The sequence below is a fragment of the Mchenga conophoros genome, linkage group LG15 (assembly GCF_057382185.1).
Source record: "Mchenga conophoros isolate Kocher_MC1m ecotype Shallow Benthic linkage group LG15, M_conophoros_male_GT1.1, whole genome shotgun sequence".
NCBI classification, from domain to species: Eukaryota; Metazoa; Chordata; class Actinopteri; order Cichliformes; family Cichlidae; genus Mchenga; species Mchenga conophoros.
The window spans coordinates 22,654,696-22,673,325 of NC_140540.1; the positions used below are offsets into that span (position 1 = coordinate 22,654,696).

General features: G+C 40.5%; 1 protein-coding gene across 1 annotated transcript in view; it reads left to right on the top strand.

Moving 5' to 3' along the window:
- Nucleotides 1-1,778: 1,778 nt before the first annotated feature.
- Nucleotides 1,779-18,630, top strand: part of galnt14 (UDP-N-acetyl-alpha-D-galactosamine:polypeptide N-acetylgalactosaminyltransferase 14 (GalNAc-T14)) — a 233,650-nt gene continuing 216,798 nt past the window's right edge. The window contains exon 1 of the mRNA XM_085248120.1: nt 1,779-2,271. Within this exon, the coding sequence (XP_085104246.1) occupies nt 2,110-2,271 (162 nt within the window). The 5' untranslated portion in view covers nt 1,779-2,109. The remainder of the gene's footprint in view (nt 2,272-18,630) is intronic.

Here is an 18,630-nt window from a genome sequence, read left to right on the forward strand (position 1 = left end):
AACACTTTCATAATGAATGTACTGGCTCAATCACCAGTTTCAGGTCAGAATGAATAAAACATAAAGTTCAGTCTATGAATTATGGTCATCATTAGAGTCAGAATGGATGATTATTCAGGGTGTGTGGTGTTCTCAGTTTCACAGTCCATCTCTCTTGTTTCAAAATACCAAGTCTCCTGCTGTGAAAATACTGAATTCAAGGCTTCATAACAAGACATCACTAAACATTAGATAAAGGTCAAAGTGACAAATTCTAGCCTTTGTACTGTCTATGGAAACTAAACTAAGAACTTTTCTCATTTCATAACTGAAACGTCCTCCTGTCAGTGACCCTTGTCTCTTTTGTCCTTCATCCTCCTATCTGTGATTTGTAAACCAATCTCACCGCTTCATGTTTGAAGGATATCGAAAATAATGGCAAGCTTCCTCTGTCCCGGATGACAGAGGAGGCTTGCTAGAGGCATTATCATCAAGGATGGACAGATAGATTCTTTGCAGAAGTATTTTTACGTTCAGTGTATAAAGGATGCATAGACCTTGGTGGGAGAAGGGCTCTTTAAAGAACTTGTCTTTTTTTACTCATAGGTTGTTTCTTTTATTTAAGTTCATCAAACTTACTGCACTTACCTTCACTGTTTCAGGGTGCTATTAAAAATAGGCATGACGTCTTACAACATTACAGCATGTAATGAATTTAATTAAAAGTGGCCATAACTTCTTGGACTTGGACTATAACAAAAACATTCATAAACAATGTGTGATGCTGTGTTGTTGAACGTCATATTTAATTGGCATTGGTCAGAGGGAAGGATTCTCATTTTGATGAATGCATCAGTCCTCATGCCACTTCCTCATATCCTTGTTGCCAGTTTGGGAAATTTTAGTGTAATGGTTTACACATTTTACCTAACAAGCAAAAAAAAAAAGTCCCTCCAGTTTTTGAATCATTGCGAGAATAACAATTGTCACCGCAGTATAAGGAGAAATAATCAGTAATGGAATAGATTTGGGGGAATGTACAACAAAGTAGAAAAACTTGAGGGACAAATATGTATACACCCAATAAAATCCAACCACGCCAACATTTTATTTTTCTATCAGCTGGTACCACATACAAAACACCGGGGCACAAACACACGGAAATGACCGTATAACGCAAGTATAAATTCTAGCAACAATGTCGGCCACTTACATAAGTTACATGTCAGACTCTAAAAAGATTAACTGAAGAAGTCTAAATCAGGCATTTGGGATTAGTTGAAAGCAGCTTTATAAACGTGGTAAGACTCTGCCCCCTGATGGTGAAGGTTTTAATTACATTCTGTCAAGGTTAATTACAAAAAGTACCTTTAAGCAGTACTTCATATTAGTTTCCTATTCTTCACACTTTTCAGAAACTGCAACTAACTTATTTTAATTTATGATAATCTGCCAGTTTTCCACATTGGTTATTATCGATAAACTCAAACTTGGATAACTTGGCTGAGCAGAAACTGCAAAATCCAAAAGTATGCAACAGATAAACAATAATCTATCAGAGCAAGGAAACAAGTAGATGCATGCCTACATCTTTCCCCAGTCAATGCCTGTCATGCTGACCTAACTGATCATTCTCCCTTTGTTTTCTTCTCTCTTCTTCCTCCTTGTTATTTTGTTTCGGGCTCCTCCTTAGTGGAGTAGTTGCGGGTGTCGCCAGGTGGAGCTCCATGCTCTCCCAGTCAAACCTTCAGGAGGGTCCAGGACTCCCTCAGCGAAACACACACACACACACACACACACACACACACACACACACACACACACACACACACACACACACACACACACACACACACACAATAACATGCTCGCGCACACCAGCGCACGCGCTTACGGCTGTCAGGCGTGTCAGAGAAGCGCTCGCGCTTCTGTGAGTTGAAGGAGCGAGAGTGAGGGCGAGCGAGCGTGTAGTCGGTGCTTTACAGTGAGCGGGACCAGGCACGCTGCTGCCGTGTCAGTGAGTGGAGGCTGGCTCCGAGTCCGCTTCTTTCACTTCTTTTCTCGCTTCTGTGAAATGGACTTCTGACAGCAGCCGGGCTGCGGGCGCCGCCGGTTCCTCCTGACCGGAAAATGAAGCGACTCTGTCGGAGGCTGGCGGTGGCCGTGGCGGTGCTGGTGTGGCTGGGAGCGCTGGTTTACCTGCTGGTGTTGAGCCGGAGGAGGTTGCCGGAGCTCAGTCCAGGAGCGGTAGCAGGGGGAGGCGGAGTAGCAGGAGAGACAACCTACAACCAGGTGAAGTAAAAATATGACCTGCTGTGTACGCGTGGCGGACTTAAGCGGGACGTCTGCGGAGCTCGGGGCAGTCGCACTAGTTTTAGCAGCATCATGAACCCAAATCCCGAGTGAAGGAGTTTCTGAAACAGACATGGAAACGGAAAAAAAAGTTGTAAAGAATTGCTCCAATATGAGAAAGTCCTTTTTGACATTAATCTTAAGTAAAGCAACCAAATTGTCAGAAAAAAAAGTCTAGTGAAGTTTAATGATGGGGGGAAAGTGTTTACTCTTTGTAATTACCTCCGGTGGACCTAAACATCACTAATGAGCTCTTTCAATCGTTGCACTTTCTCTTAATGTATTGGTGAATTCTTGACCTGTAAAATACTTTGGCCATGCAGTGGACTAAAAACAAGACTAAAACATCTCAAAGGTGAGATGAGAGCAAATGCCACCAAAGATCCCAACTTTCTTCTGATTGCTTTTCTTGACTTGACTCCCAGAGTAAACTAAATGTTGTCTTCTGTGTTGCAAGTTAAAAACTTTTATTTTTCAGTAGATTTATTATCAGTGAAAAATCAGTTTTCTAATCCTACAGTATTCCTATCAGAGCAACTCAGTAAATTGTGAGGTAATACTCAGTTTGTCATTTTAAATTTCATTCCTTTTTTTAATGAAGTGTTGCACGCTCAGTATCCACTATCAGAGCTCTTATCATTGTTTAATTCAGTTATCAAATTGCAGTGGTTCCTTTGAAGATAATTGGGTTCATTTTCGACCCAGCTTGATACCCATGCCCTGTGTTCACTGCAGGACGTCTGTTATGCAAGAGACCCGCAACATGTTCACTGTAGCTGGGGGTATAAACGTATTGATCCTGTCTCTCTTACCTTGTTAAACAGAGCTGCCAGCGCACACATGCACACCATGTAGGAATTGTGTAACAGCCCAACTGAATGGTAAATGGCCTGTATTTGTATAGCGCTTTACTTAGTCCCTATGGACCCCAAAGCGCTTTACAGGACATCCAGTCATCCACCCATTCACACACACATTCACACACTGGTGATGGCAGCTACATTGTAGCCACAGCCACCCTGGGGCGCACTAACAGAGACGAGGATGCCGGACACTGGCGCCACCAGGCCCTCTGACCACCATCAGTAGGCAATGGGTGAAGTGTCTTGCCCAAGGACACAACGACCGAGACTGTCGGAGCCGGGGCTCGAACCGGCAACCTTCCGATTACAAGACGAACTCCCAACTCTTGAGCCCCGATCGACCGAATGTCCGTAAGAATATGGTGAGATTGTCATACATGGTATAAACCACATAATTAGCAGGGATACTGTATGAATTTATCAAGAAAAGATTATCTATGCTTAAGATAAATTGTAGCTGACCTTTGTAAAGAGTGTTCTGGGTCAGGAATTTGTTTTGTTGTGAGGCACAACAGGTAAAATGCATCCGCTTCAATGTACTTTACCTGAATAAATCTAATGAATAAGGATCCAAGATGCAAGATTTTTAGATGGAAGTACCACTCCAGTGTGTATGTGCAGGGCATTTCTGTGTGAGGACTGCTACATATTCAGCATCTCCACCACACGCTGGGACTCAGCAGTCTGTGTCAAAGGAACATGTGTTTATAGAAACTGCAAAAAATACAAAAAATAAATTCTGCATATGAAGTAGGAAAGATCTCTCATAAGCTGTTGTGTTCTTTGTGCTTTTCTGAAATTAATATGCATGTACTCGAATCACATTATTTGTTCTTCAACACCAGCGTACAGACCTCTGACCTCCCCGAGACCCTTGTTAATGTTTGCTTGTTGCTAAAGTGCACACTAAGCACTGAATGAAGGCTTTCAGAAAGTTCTGAGTAAACAGCAGAAACCCACGTTGCAGTTAGACCACCTGCAGTGTGCGTTTATTTTTGTGAGTGTATGTGTGATCTGTTACAGTGCAGTGAATTTAGAGCTAGTGTAAAAGCTGCTTCACAGGAATTCCATTCTTCACATCATCCTATATATACAGAATAGACTTACACTTCTGCGTCAGCTCTATGTCGTAACTTATGCCATAACCGGAACCCTATTTTAACCCTACACTGCAACCTTCTACCTGGTGTGCACCTCCCAAGAAACATAATGCGGGTTGAAGCACAACGCAATAACTCGAATACTGTGGAAAGTTGTTGTGTAGGAATAAAAGGAGTTTCCAGTTACTATGAAAGTTACGACGTAGGATAAATCAAGCTTTAGGCTTCTCTGAAACCTGCAACCAGCTTTTCAATGGAGGCCTACAGCTGTAGGTATTCTCTGTCTGAAAAAGAGCTGTTTTAACTCCATCTTTCTCCCTTTAATCCAACTTTATTTTGATTGGGTGCCCTTCTTAAACAGGAGGTTTGAACAGCAGGTGCGTGTGCTTGACTGTGTGCACGTATTGACTATTATAGAGTAGCATGCTCTGTCTGCGTGGGCAGAAAGGTTCGCAGACTGAGTCAAAAGCAGGAAGATAAGTCATCATTCGTGACAGTCTTACTCACCTTGTCACTCTACCGTGACTGTAGATTTCAACATTTGTTTGATAGAATACTAAAAAGATCAGGAAAGCAAAACCACAGTGCTAGCAAAGGGTGTGCACTGAAGTCAGAGTATACAATTTGGAGCAAAGTATGTATATCTCACTCCTTGGGGCTTAAAAAGTTGGAGTGGTTCATCAGATGATCTGGGAAACTCATCTCTTATAAGATACTAGAGATGTGTTCAAATGTCCATTTGATATATAGCGCACTACATATATAGAGTCCGCAGTTTTATAGCGCTGATTGAAATCTCAGCTGTAAATTTCATCCTCTATGTTATGTTCTACAAAAATCGCCACATGAGACAGCAAGAAGTGGGTTACAGGCGCTTTATTGTATATCCATCGAAGGAGACCGCCGCCTCGCTATCTGTTAAAGAATTCTGATGTAGTGTGCTAATGTGATTTTCTTACCTGTTGAGAGGGGAGCATAATACTCCTTGGATGTCTCAGCGGTGCGGTGGCTTGTTTCCTCCCCTGCCCTAGCAGTAGGATTAAAAAAACGAAATTATGCGAGACACCTACAAGAAACATATTTGAGACTTTTCAGTCTAAACTGTAAATATGTTGGAGACGTGTTATTAAGTAGCATGCTTATGAAACCTTTGCACACAAGCAATAAGAGTGAAGCTGCTGCTGTTAAAAAACAAACTGTTATTACGTTGCATTTGGCTGTGCTTCGAAGGGGTTTGAAATGCATATACTGGAGATACAGTTACAGCAGCTCTTTCCTTCTTTTGCTCTTGTAGGTGGATTTGGTTCAGCTGAAGTACGCTGTAAATAAAGTTTGCACAGATGGTGTGTGGATTAGACTTTTTTTATTTTAAGAATACAGAGTCGTATGTCAGTCACAATGTGTGTGTATACCCAAAAACTGTGTTACATTGCACCATATAGAGGATGAAAGTATAAGCCGACTGCTGTCAGATTTGAAAGACAAACTGTCTCACCCTGTGAGATGATGGATGGACTATCTAGGGACACCTGGGGAACAGCTGGGCAGATGGGTGATGATGGTCAGGTGATGTGCCTCTGCATTGACCTTCAGAGTTGGAGTGACTGAAGTGGCAAATCATGTGTTTGTGCACAACTAGCTCATGAAGAAGGACGGCCAATAATTTATGTAGAACGTTACATTATTGTAAATGCCCCCTCATTAACAATAATGTAAAGTCGGGAACAATATGAATCGTCTTAATTTTGAGGCGTGCCTTAATTTTGTGTGAATAGGGAGGTGTTTTCAAACTGCTGATAATTCATGCAATGAAGCTTAATCTGCTGTTGCTCTCATTGTATGTTGACCTGGCTAAGATTCTCAGCTAAATGCCTCAAATCTGAAATCTGAAATGTAATTAAACTACTTCAGTTGGAGGGATAGAAACAGCTGCAACCACTTTAGCCTATCAAAAGAAGAGGAAAAAAAGAGTGTCTTGTCTTGTCTTGTGTGGACTTGTTCGGTAAGCTGTGAGCCTACAAGCTAATGAGAGAATCGCTGTTCATTCAGCAGAACAGTGTGTGTGTGTGTGTGTGTGTGTGTGTGTGTGTGTGTCTTGTGTGTGTGTGTGTGTGTGTGTGTGTGTGTGTGTGTGTGTGTGTGTGTGTGTGTGTGTGTGTGTGTGTGTGAAAATGAATGTATCATTTTCAAGTCAGGACACACATGCTGAAATGCACCTCGGCTAATACCCAGCCAGATACAGACTTGCCAACTTAATCCTACAGTTTTTCACACCCAGTGTAAATCTGTAGGTACAGATTTGCCTGGTATCATCATTACCATGCACACAGTCTGCTTGTATCATAAGAAAAGAAGAATATATTTGGCTCTTTCTAGTGCCGTGGTGTATTCTCCAAATGCAAGTTTAAACAGGAGCGCTAGAGAAGTGATACAGTCTTAATTAGAGAGAAAAACATTTGGAATCAAACCAAATGTATCTATAAAAAACAGGAAACTTGTCTGAGGAATTTTGCTCAACAGAAACTTCTTAGTTTTAAATTCCTAATTCAGTGTAAAATCCTTTTGTGCAATATTTGATGATACACTCTGCTAGCTGTCCCATTAAACTTAAAATATTCTTTCTGTTTGTGCATGCAAAATGATCTTGTCTATCCACATCCACACCCCTGAGTTCATGCAAGCTGTCAATGTGCATGTGAAATTTGACTGTGCAGACTGTGTGACTGAGAAATGAGTGTGTGCACGTTTGCTGTCACATTAGAATAAAAATAAGAGAGTCACCTCCTCACAACTGGGAACAGTTGGTGAGTACTCAGTGATTACATTGAATACTTCTTCACATTTAGTGACTGAATTTAAGTAATTGCAGCGATATGTTGGTTGCACAGACATTGAGAATATAATTACTTATAAACCTCATGGTGACTAATTTTGTTTGCAACATAATTGCACAGGTAATACAATGGAAGGCAACTTGTCTTCAGATATTCACGGTCCAACTAGAACTGCCTGCAATCATTCTCAGACAGACTGGCAAAGGTTTGCAAATAACTGCTGATTCATTAATACAGATTGCCAACATGTTCCAATCAATCTCACTTAGTCTTTGCTGAAAAGTACAACAATTTCTAATCTCTGAGCTCTGGCTATAGACTCTAAATGTAAGTAGTTATTATGAATTTCTGGGTTTGGCAACAGATTTGTCATTACTGATGACATATCACAAATAATTGTTATATTGCAACAAAGAGATGGCATTTAATTGACAATTCGTTCCCATCCAGCCTGAGACTGATGGCAGTCTGACTCCACCTTATTGCAGACAGTAACTGTCTGCAAGTCGTCACAGACCTGGAGCCCAACTTCAAAGCAAACATTTCAAATGCAGTGAGATTTTTAGTTTATTACACATGATCGCAGTAATTTTGGTTGTGGCGTGGTCTCCAATCACTGTTTCTCTCTTTTTTGTGACTGTAGCTTTATGTTTGACTTATTGCCATCTAAGTCTTTGCACATCTTTTTTGTTGTTGTTGACCGAATGCTTAGTTAATATAATAATTTTCCTTTATTTTTGTTCTTTTTTTACACTCGTTTGAATTAGTCTAAATTTGCTTGTAGCTGTTTCAATGTTGGCAAACAGTGCTTGTTTTTGTGTGAATGAATGCAGTCTCAAGGCGTGTGTTTGGCATTCAGAACTACAAACTCCACCCTGATCGTTTCTGGTTTATCGCGAATTCCACTGCAGAAGCAGGAATGTTTGTGGGGCAGGAATTACGACACAAAAAAAACAAGGTTCGTGCTGTATAAATGCAAGCTAATCTCACGAATTCTTGAAAGGCCATAGGAGGTGGACAATACGTCACACTTCTGGAACTTTATCCTTTCTGTTTATGAAAAAAATCTTAATCCTAGTTGCACTTCGGAAATTGAACAAGCAAGATTTCTAAACAAACATGTATGTTCCTGTGGTAATGAAACATGCATGCAATCATGTACCGCTTACATAGGGTCCTATCCTTGTTGTTGACCTAATTACACTGTAAATACCGTATTTCCCGGACTACAAAGCGCACCTGAATATTAGCTGCACAAGCTAAAATCAGGGGAAAATCCTGTTTTTTACATACATTAGCCGCACCTGACCAAAAGCCGCAGGTGTTTCAATGTTGACTCATCATATGTAAGAGAATATGCACAAAGGGAATTGTCAGGAAAGAGATGGCTGTTTGGAGACACACCCCTTTTATTAATATTTTGAAAAACAAGTTATGGGTACATATTTGCATAACTTTTTAGGTATATGTACAAGCAGTGTTGGTCAAGTTACTTGAAAAAAGTAATCAGTAACTAATTACTGATTACTTCCCCAAAAAAGTAATCCCGTTACTTTACTGATTACTTATTTTCAAAAGTAATTAATTACTTAGTTACTTTTTAAAAACATGATTTACAACCTGAAGAGGTGATAAAGCGATAGATCTTTCAGCCCAATTCTACTTTTTCTACATAATCCATCATACAAAATGTAATCAAATGGAAAAATCTCTTTTTTTTAACTTGTTTTATCAGTTTTAATCTTTTAACTTTATGCATCAAGCAAAAATTTAATTATATGCAACATTCTCTGAGTTGAATAAATTAGTTTAACATTTAAACCTATTTTGTGCACATTCCAGCACATAAAATAAAATATTTTTTGTGTTTACACTCACTCTTTCAAATAGATGCAAGTAAAACACTTGAAGAATCCGCGACTTTCTCTGTGAGTCTCCCATTACGTCGTTGCGCACTCGGTACTTGCTTGGAAGTTTAGGGATTTTTTCGCTTTAAAAAGAAGTTTTCTTCCCACGCACAACGGACGCTAATGTTTTTGTCACTTTTTATGGAATCAAACTCAAAGTAAGGTCAGTACTTCCACGCTTTAAACGCTGCACGCTCATACTCTCTCCCGCACTCGATATATTATCCATTGTTGATCTGCACACAGCTGTTGTCACTAACGGCGCACTCGCTTACGTCACTGTCGTGAGACATTCTCGCAAAAAATCACGGTTTTAGTAACGCAGTAACGCAGCGTTCCTACGGGAAAGTAACGGTAATCTAATTACCATTTTTGCAATAGTAATCCCTTACTTTACTCGTTACTCGAAAAAGTAATCAGATTACGCCCATCTCTGTGTACAAGTAGCGGTAATTACAAGTACGAAACATGTACTGTGCTTCATAAATGAGTAACAAATGTAGTACATAACAATAACCTACAGCACACCAGAAAAATAGATTCAGACTACCTTTTAGGCTCAGGTGCAGTGACACGGCTTTAACAAGAAGAAAAGTCAAGTCATTCACCACCATCTTTCTCTTCTTCCTGCGCACTAAAACCACCAAAGTCCTCTCCTCCAGTGTCGGATACGAACAGGCTCAGGATGGCTACGTCATCCATTCTCAGCTTCTTTCATTCGTTGTCACTTGCAAAACCAAAGAAATCCTCGTTGTCAGTGTCAGAGTCGAACACCCTCTGAAGGGCCATGGCGGTGTCCTCCTCTCCATAATGCAGCAGTCCAGCCCTTGATCATGGATGTTTTCACACTTTTCCACGCTGTCAGAATCCAATGGTGGAGTTGAGCATAACTTGCTTTTCGCAAGTTTATCGCCGCTCGTCATCCACGACTCCCGCTGAACGCGTAGCGTTAATTTGAAGTTTGTTTTTCGCGCTACTTGTACAGCACTATGTTGCCTGGCGGATGGACACATGACCAACATACCACTCTTGAACCCCGATACTGTGTGTCTGATCACATGCCCTTCCGCCAGGTAACAGGCAGGTAACATTTACACACCTCCAACATTTGAAAACAATCAGCAGGTTGCCATTTTTTAATCAGAAGGAACCTTTAAGCTACTTGTCTGTGGCTGCTAAAAAACATTAATTTTTTTAGTACATGTCAAGCATTTGTGTGTGAGTGTATGCCAGGACAGAGGATGTGTCTTTTGTCAGCAATGCTCGTGCTGCTGAGTACTATTCAAATGCTAATGCAGAATTCCCACTCCTCACTGGATTAGCCTGCACTCCTGTTTACCTAGCATGACTACTTCCTGTACAAGGAAGGATACTCCTGTACTCTGTGCACACACAGAGAAATGCTTATATGCAGAATCACACCCTCATCTATATGCACGCACAAGAAAACTGGTATTTCTTGCGGGATCCCACACATGGACACACACATACACACTGAGAGAGCTTTTGGAGAGCCTTTGAAGCAGCATGGTTGGAGTGTGCCGTGTCCTCGGGCAGGTTGGCAGGGGGTCTTTATGGAATTTCTGCCTTCAGAAATCCAAACATGAGAGGAAACAATCTGTTGGTTCTTTGAATACTGAAGGACACTGCCTCACTGTGTGCCTCTCTCATTCTCTCTCTCTGGTGGAGGAATGTCAAGCGTCTCAGGGCAAGATGTTGATCAGATCTGGACCAGACAGAAATTATTTCTGTATGTAGTACATTATTCATTGAATTCATTATTTCACAGAGGATTCTCTCTTTAAATGATGAACACAATGGCACTGTGTCTAACAGAGTTAGCGCTGGTACTTCCTGACACTTTACAAAAGCACCACTGCTAATGCACTGTTTTGTTTAAAAAAATATACATGTTAGCAAATGATTGAAGAAAAGGTTTTATTAAATTGTTGAGGTGGCCATTGAATCGTTTTTGCCAGCTTTGCCCTTATTGTGCAAATTTGTCTTCGCTGAACTCTGATGGCAGAAGTTCCATACAGCGTAGTCTGTTTTTACATGATTGATTGACATTATATTGATCAAGTGACGAAAAGATGGTGTGATTGTCTGAAGCATTAGACTGATTAAAAGTTAAGAATCACCATGTGCACCCACCTTAGTAGTGACCAATTTTTAAGGATATTCTGCTGTTACTTTTGAACAGGGGCCAAACCAACTACGCCCTTCCACTCCTGTCCTGCCAACATCTGGTTGGTCTCATCCAGTCTAATGTGTGTTGTTATTCTTCAGTTGTTCCATTAAAAAAAATGCTTATTTCTAATCTTACCATCTTGTAAACCCTCCCTTTCACTTCTACCTCTATCCTTCTCTCACAAATCACTCCCAATACTTGTCTCCACCCACTCCACCCTCCCTGGACTCTCCTTCACCTCTCCAGTGCTTGTCTGTTCCTTATTAAAACGTCACCTGCACTACCTCCACTCCTTGCGTCTTACAGCTGCCTCCTTTTTTGCACACATGTATTCTGTGTGGCTTCTATTGACTTTTGCTGCTCTTCTCTCCAGAGCATACCTCCACCTCTCCAGGCTTTATTCCACCTGCTCCTGACGTTCAATGCAGATCAGTGTCATCTGCAAACATCAAAACCGACTGATGCAGTGATGAAAGAACTCAGTATTAGTGCATATTGTGATTTTTTTCTTTTGTCCCTAACTCATGGTTCAACCAATCACACAACTCGAATGCAAGATTGCTTAGTTCAGTATATAGAGTGACAGAGTGCTGTGAGAGTATTAACCCTGCTGCTTCAAGTTCCCTTGTTTTGTTTTTTGCACTAATCCCAAAGCCAATAGTAGCCCTTTTTTAAAATTAAAAAATAAATAAATAAAGGAAAAAAACACCTTAATTAATGGATTAATGGTTGATGCTACACACTGTAGTGCTCTATGCATGTAGAAAAACTTAAAATACAATATACATTTTCACAATATTCTTCTTCATACACTCAACAAAAATATAAACGCAACACCTTTGTTACTGCTCCCATTCTCCCATTCCCCATGGGATGGACGTAGAGACCTAAAATTCATTCCAGATACACAATATAACCAGCCCTCCCAAACAGTGGTCACAAATCAGTCCAAATGTGTGGTAGTGGGCACATCTGCTATATTGAGATAATCCATCCCACCTCACAGGTGTGCCACATCAGGATGCTGATCTGACATCATGAGTAGTGCACAGGTGTACCTCAGACTGCCCACAACAAAAGGCCACCCTGGAATGTGCAGTTTTGTCTCACAGCAAAATGCCACAGATGCCACAAGCAATGAGGGAGCGTGCAATTGGCATGCTGACAGCAGGAATGTCAACCAGATCTGTCGCCCGTGCATTGAATGTTCATTTCTCAACCATAAGCTGTCTCCACAGGCGTTTCAGAGAATATGGCAGCACATCCAACCGGCCTCACAACTGCAGACCTCGTGTAACCACACCAGCCCAGGACCTCCACATCCAGCAGGTTCACCTCCAAGATCGCCACCCAGACAGCTGCTGGAACAATTGGTTTGCACAACCAAACAATTTCTGCACAAACTGTCAGAAACCGTCTCAGGGACGCTCAACTGCATGCCCGTCGTCCTCATCGGGGTCTTGACCTGACTCCAGCTCGTTGCCGTAACAGACTTGTGTGGGCAAATGCTCACATTCGATGGCGTCTGGCACGTTGGAGAGGTGTGCGCTTCACGGATGAATCATGGTTCACATTGTTCAGGGCAGATGGCAGCTGAGAATGTCCCAGTTCTTGCATGGCCAGCATACTCACCGGACATGTCACCCATTGAGCATGTTCGGGATGTGCTTGACCGGCGTATACGACAGCGTGTACCAGTTCCCACGAATATCCAACAACCTCGCACAGCCATTGAAGTGGAGTGGACCAACATTCCACAGGCCACAATTGACAATCTGATAGATTCCATGCGACGATGTGTTGCACTGCATGAGGCAAATGGTGGTCACACCAGATACTGACCGGTTCTGGGTCCCCAGACCCCCAATAGCGCAAAAAACTGCACATTCCAGGGTGGCCTTTTGTTGTGGGCAGTCTGAGGTACACCTGTGCACTACTCATGATGTCAGATCAGCATCCTGATATGGCACACCTGTGAGGTGGGATGGATTATCTCAATATAGCAGATGTGCCCACTACCACACATTTGGACTGATTTGTGACCACTGTTTGGGAGGGATGGTTATATTGTGTATCTGGAATGAATTTTAGGTCTCTACGTCCATCCCATGGGGAATGGGAGCAGTAACAAAGGTGTTGCGTTTATATTTTTGTTGAGTGTAGCATCATTTTTAAAACAGTCATCAATTTATTAGCTTATTGCAATGTTTTTTGTGGAAATCTCTCTTACAATTTGACTTCTGTCTCAGTTTCTCTCTTTTCTTTCTCGAGAAAACAAGATCGATGCTCCAGTCACTGTGCTCGTCGTGTGTATCACAACGCCCAATCGCGCCACAATGGCACAAGGCACACTTACACACAATACTGTACACTACACTAAATAACACAAGAGCACACATACATAAACTGCATGCACACGCACAGTTGAAATTATTCATTTCCCTGTCATATGAAATGCAGTTATTGTTCCTTTCTCCTTCCCTCTCCCTATCAGGAGGCATTCACATGGACAAGAGGAGAGGGAAATGAGTTTTCAGAGCGGCTATAACCAGCTCCCAGGGAGGGAATAATAATAATAATGTTTTATATGAAGCACTCAGTTCAGCAGGGCCCACAGGTTGGCTAACTAGACTGGCCTCTGGCACTGGAGGACTCATTTGTGAAACACACTTACCACTGTGGAAATGAACCTAACTGAGGTTCAACAGCTACAGCGGCTGATATATCACTAAAGTTATGTCGCAGCTTTGCGATTTTCATGATGTTGGTTTGGAGAAATGCCAAACAATCAACCAGTTAAGTGTTTATTTTTGACTGGTATTGATGGTAGGGATAAAAGGGCACCAGTTTAAGCTTTTAATTAAACCATATGTTAATGGAAATTTGTCATGTCTTTGAGTAGGTTCAGAGGTTTCCTAACATGTTTTTTCCCTGACATTTCATAGTGTTATATTGTCATAACATAGACTTAGTGTTATTTTTTTACAATAATTATTATAAAATATGATTATATTTTGGCCATGTTTCTCAGTTTTCCCATGTCTGTATCATAATGAGAAATGTGAAGCTAAATATTTGCAGACATCACCCAGCAGAGATCCATGTCAGAACGCTAATGTGCCAAGCAGTCAGACTGGACATGTGGTGGTTTGGTGTAAATCAGTTCCCATGTTTCTGCTTTGTGTTTAGTATACTGATTCATATTCTATTCTATCTGTTTCATATCAAAGCAAATGTAGGTTTAAAAAAATCTGAGATCTCAAACAAAACAGACGGAAATGTTGCTGTGAAAGTCTTTACAGTACAGCAGCTGTGGGGAATATTGACTTACCTGTGAGGCTTGGTCACTGAAGGCCATATGTGTTTTTAGTGAAAGTGGAGCATTGCAAAGGTAGAAAAGCAGTGGTATCGAAACTCTGGAAAGAATTCATTTGCATTTGTGATTTGGATTAACTGAAGTTGTGGGGGGGGGGGATCCATCTGTTATTTCATTTTTTTGTGAATATCAACAACAGAATATTGTTTATTTAATCATATTTAATTAAAATTTCGTTATTTGGTGCAGTTTCTATGTTCCCCCCAATAATTCTCAGAACCTTCAGAAGTTAATTTTCATTTCAAATTTTGACATTTTAGCTTTTTGCTTTGAAAAGTGTTTTTTTTCTCCCAGCGAGAATTGCAACTTCTTTACTTGTTTAGCAGAAATGGTACAAAGAAATATTGTTACATAAGCATTCATATGTAACAAATGCAATGTGCAGTATTTAAGCCATGTGGCCCTAATTTCAACCCTTTATCTCTCTCACCCACAAAAATGACATCTGATGACCTCCCCTGTACCCTTAATTACGTGTTTTTGACACCACAGGATATTACGATAAAGATGTGCATAGTTTCCGAGTTTTTCCAAGGGTAGTTGCGTAGGCAGAGGTAACCCTCAGTAACTTCTGATGCAAACCCAGCAGGCCTTAAATATGACAGAAACTGCTCAGTTCAGAAAAGAGCTTTAAGGGATATTCCTAGTATGATTTCAAGGGGTAAAGAGTCAATATGGAGGGCCTTTTTCCAATATAGAACTTCACCCTTTACTGTATATACATATTCTTCACATCATAAAGTGTTGATTTAAATTTCTATTGGTGTGATGTTTTGAATAAATGTCTCTCAGAAACTGTTCTTTACCTAATTACATTTCCAACGAATGCACATTTTACTCATATACATGTATCTGACAGCTTCAACTAATGTTTGTTTTTTTTACTTACAATTTTTCACTGACTACATAGTCTTCACTTCAGAGGTTATTGGACAGCAGCTTTCAGCTAAATTAGCATTTGATCAGATGTTATACAAAGAAAGGGAATTTGCCATCACCATACAATTCCTGAAATGAGAAGCATGTTTCTCTCAACAGCACAAGAAAAGGCGTTTAGCATTTTTCCCTCCTAATTCCTTCCTACGTTATAAATGGTAAATTATTCAGAAGCTTCAAAAAAAAAGGGAAAAAAGCAAGAATCAGCATACATTGGATTTTTTTTTTTTTTAGATGGGGATGCGGTATAATCAAGCATCTTTGACTGCAAAATTATCCATGTACTCTGTATGTGTGTGTGTCTGTGTTTCTCTTACACACACAAACATACAGATAAACAGAGGCTGGGAAAGGCTCGAAGGTTTGATTATGTCATCATGCAGGCTCAGCAGGACAGTGTCAGTAAATCATAACTTTACATGTACCGACATTTCATTTATAATTCATATGATGGTCATGTAGGCGTCAGTTTGGGTTCCGCTTTGCGAGTGTGTCTCTTCACTTGTGCTACACATACTTGGGTTGTGTCTGTGTGTATCTGTGTGCAATGGAAATTAACTGTCACTGATAAGACATGCACCACTTTGTCACGCTACACAACAGACGCCTTTGTGTGTGTTAGGGTTACGGTTTTGTGTGTGTGTGTGTTTCTGAAAAAGATGTTGCCATGGATTTAACTAATTTGGTTACTGTCGCTTTCCACAATGACTTGACTTTTTAATGTAATATATAAATCAGGCTCTTGATTTCTTGTTTGAATATGGGGATTAGAGAACAAGATTCACACAGCTGTTGAAAGAACATGATGTCTTAATAATCAAGATAAACAAGTTGTGTATGTATGGCAAAAGGGTTTTGAATAAATTCTGACTGAAAAAGTTTCAAATTTTAAAACTTGAATTAAATATGATGTTAAACAAAAAACCTAGAAGGAATTTTTGCTACTTGGTAGCCCTGTTGGTAACACCTTCAGGTTGTTATTTTAATATAAGACTGTAGATCTGAAGGACAACATGGTGCTAAACTTAATAATCACATGGATTTAAAACCTGTGTGGAAAGAATCATGAATCAGATCTGACAACTTCTTAAAGTTTCTAAAGTTTCATGACAGCAGAGCTTAATATATGGCTCAGTCCACGGTGATGCCACGATCAACATTTTGAACAGAGTACTTGAACAGATGCTTCAGAAACCATTATGCTTGCATAGAAATCCGATTGGTATTGGTTGTTCTTGGTTTTGCTGTTTTAAAGTTTTGCTGTAAAGTGTATTTTGGCATAGTGTTGGTTTCTATTCTACAAATGTTGCTGTCTTTCCTGAAGACAACTTCATCCTGGGGTTGGATGTAACCTACCTCCACTTTCTTGGCCTGGCACCAAAGATGATCCTCCTTATACCACTGTGACCTTAGTGGTAATTGTAATTAGAACCTGCAGCAGCTTGAGAACTGATCATTCATGATCAAGACAGTAACAGTCACCTGCACTGACTGGACAGCAGCTGTTACACAGTGCAAGGGAAATAAAATATTTGCAGAAAGAAACATTTAAGAACACCTCTTCAGGGCACACAAGGATGCATGTACATACTTAAACACTAAATGTTTAATGAGGTTATATATTAAAGAAGTGCAACTATAACTTTTCCATATATTTTCATGTAGACATTTTTTTTCCTCATTCAGAGGTGTTGATCCATTCTAGCCATGAGAAAGAATTGTGGTTTAAAGCACTTCCACATCAGCTGTACTTTTCACACTATGTCCCTGTTTTATTTTCAGTCTGTGGTTTTGTGTTTTTAGCCTGGCCTGCAGCTCCTAACCTTTTCTGAATAGCTAGTGTTGCACTGATCAGGAGGCAGGCAGACACCTCTGTATTGTTAAATGAACACTACGTGTAACATGTTTTTAGGCCAGAAAAAGCAGTACACAACATAGGCAAGTCAAAACCCTTCATGCCTTCATGGGTTACTGCAGTACCACATTATACCTTGATATTACGCTAACTGAGGTGTGCCAGATTAAACAGGATTGCATCTGGAAAATCAGTGGCAACAGGTGTTATGGAGTAATTAATCCAATTATGAAATTTTGGTTCAAATCCTCAGTATGTATGGAGGAAGTCAGGATAGAGGTACAACAATGAGTGTCTACAGCCATGTTTAAAACAAAGTAAAGGCTCTATCTCTGTTTAGGGTTGTATTTTAGCCCATTTTTATTGCCAACTTGTTGCTTTGTGGAATGTAACAGATTGGCAATGGCTTTGTTTTTTCAGCCTGATAATGATGCCAAGCAGCACTGCCAGTGCAGTAAAAACATACCTGGATAGTTTTTTGTTGTGCGTTTTTTCTTTTGGTCATGGATTGGCCTCCCCAGAGCCCAGACCTCAGCATTACTTAAGTAGTGTTGGATCATCTCAACAGGGAATTGAACAAAAGACAGAAACATCCAAAGAAGAGCTTTGGATGTCCTTCAAGAACCCTGGAGAATGATTTCCAGTGAACGCTTAAAGAAATTACAAGAAAGCTCGTCTAGGAGAGTTCAGGCTGTGCTGAAAAACAAAGATGGCCATACTAACTATTGACTTTCAAGCTTTTTTCCTAAAAAATATAAAGAAATGAAGGATGGTTCATGACTTTTGCACAGTACTATATCCTCTGATATCCTGTGTTAAACTTGACTCCTGCCAGCAACCAGCTTATTTTGTGAATGTCAAATTAGCCTGAGTGAAAAAAGGTGTGTGTGTGTGGGAGGGAGGCAAAGGGAGAGAGTGTGTGTGTGAATAGGGCAGTAATTGTCTACTGCCATTTCTGTGAGTGTATATGTGTGTGTGCGTTGGTGCAAAAATTGTAATTCTCACCTTGATGCATGTAAGATTGAGCCATCAATCTAGTTTATAGAGAGCGGAGGGTAAAATGAGGATAAAGAGAGTGGGGGAGAAAGATAACAGAGAGGGAGAGTGAGGGAGAGGAGGGGATACAAACGAAAGAGGAAAGTCAAAAACTAAGAGTCAAAGAGAGTGAGAACAAAGAAGGCTACAAAAAACGAAGAGCCAAACAGCAGCATTGACAGAAAAGTCGCAAAATCACAAT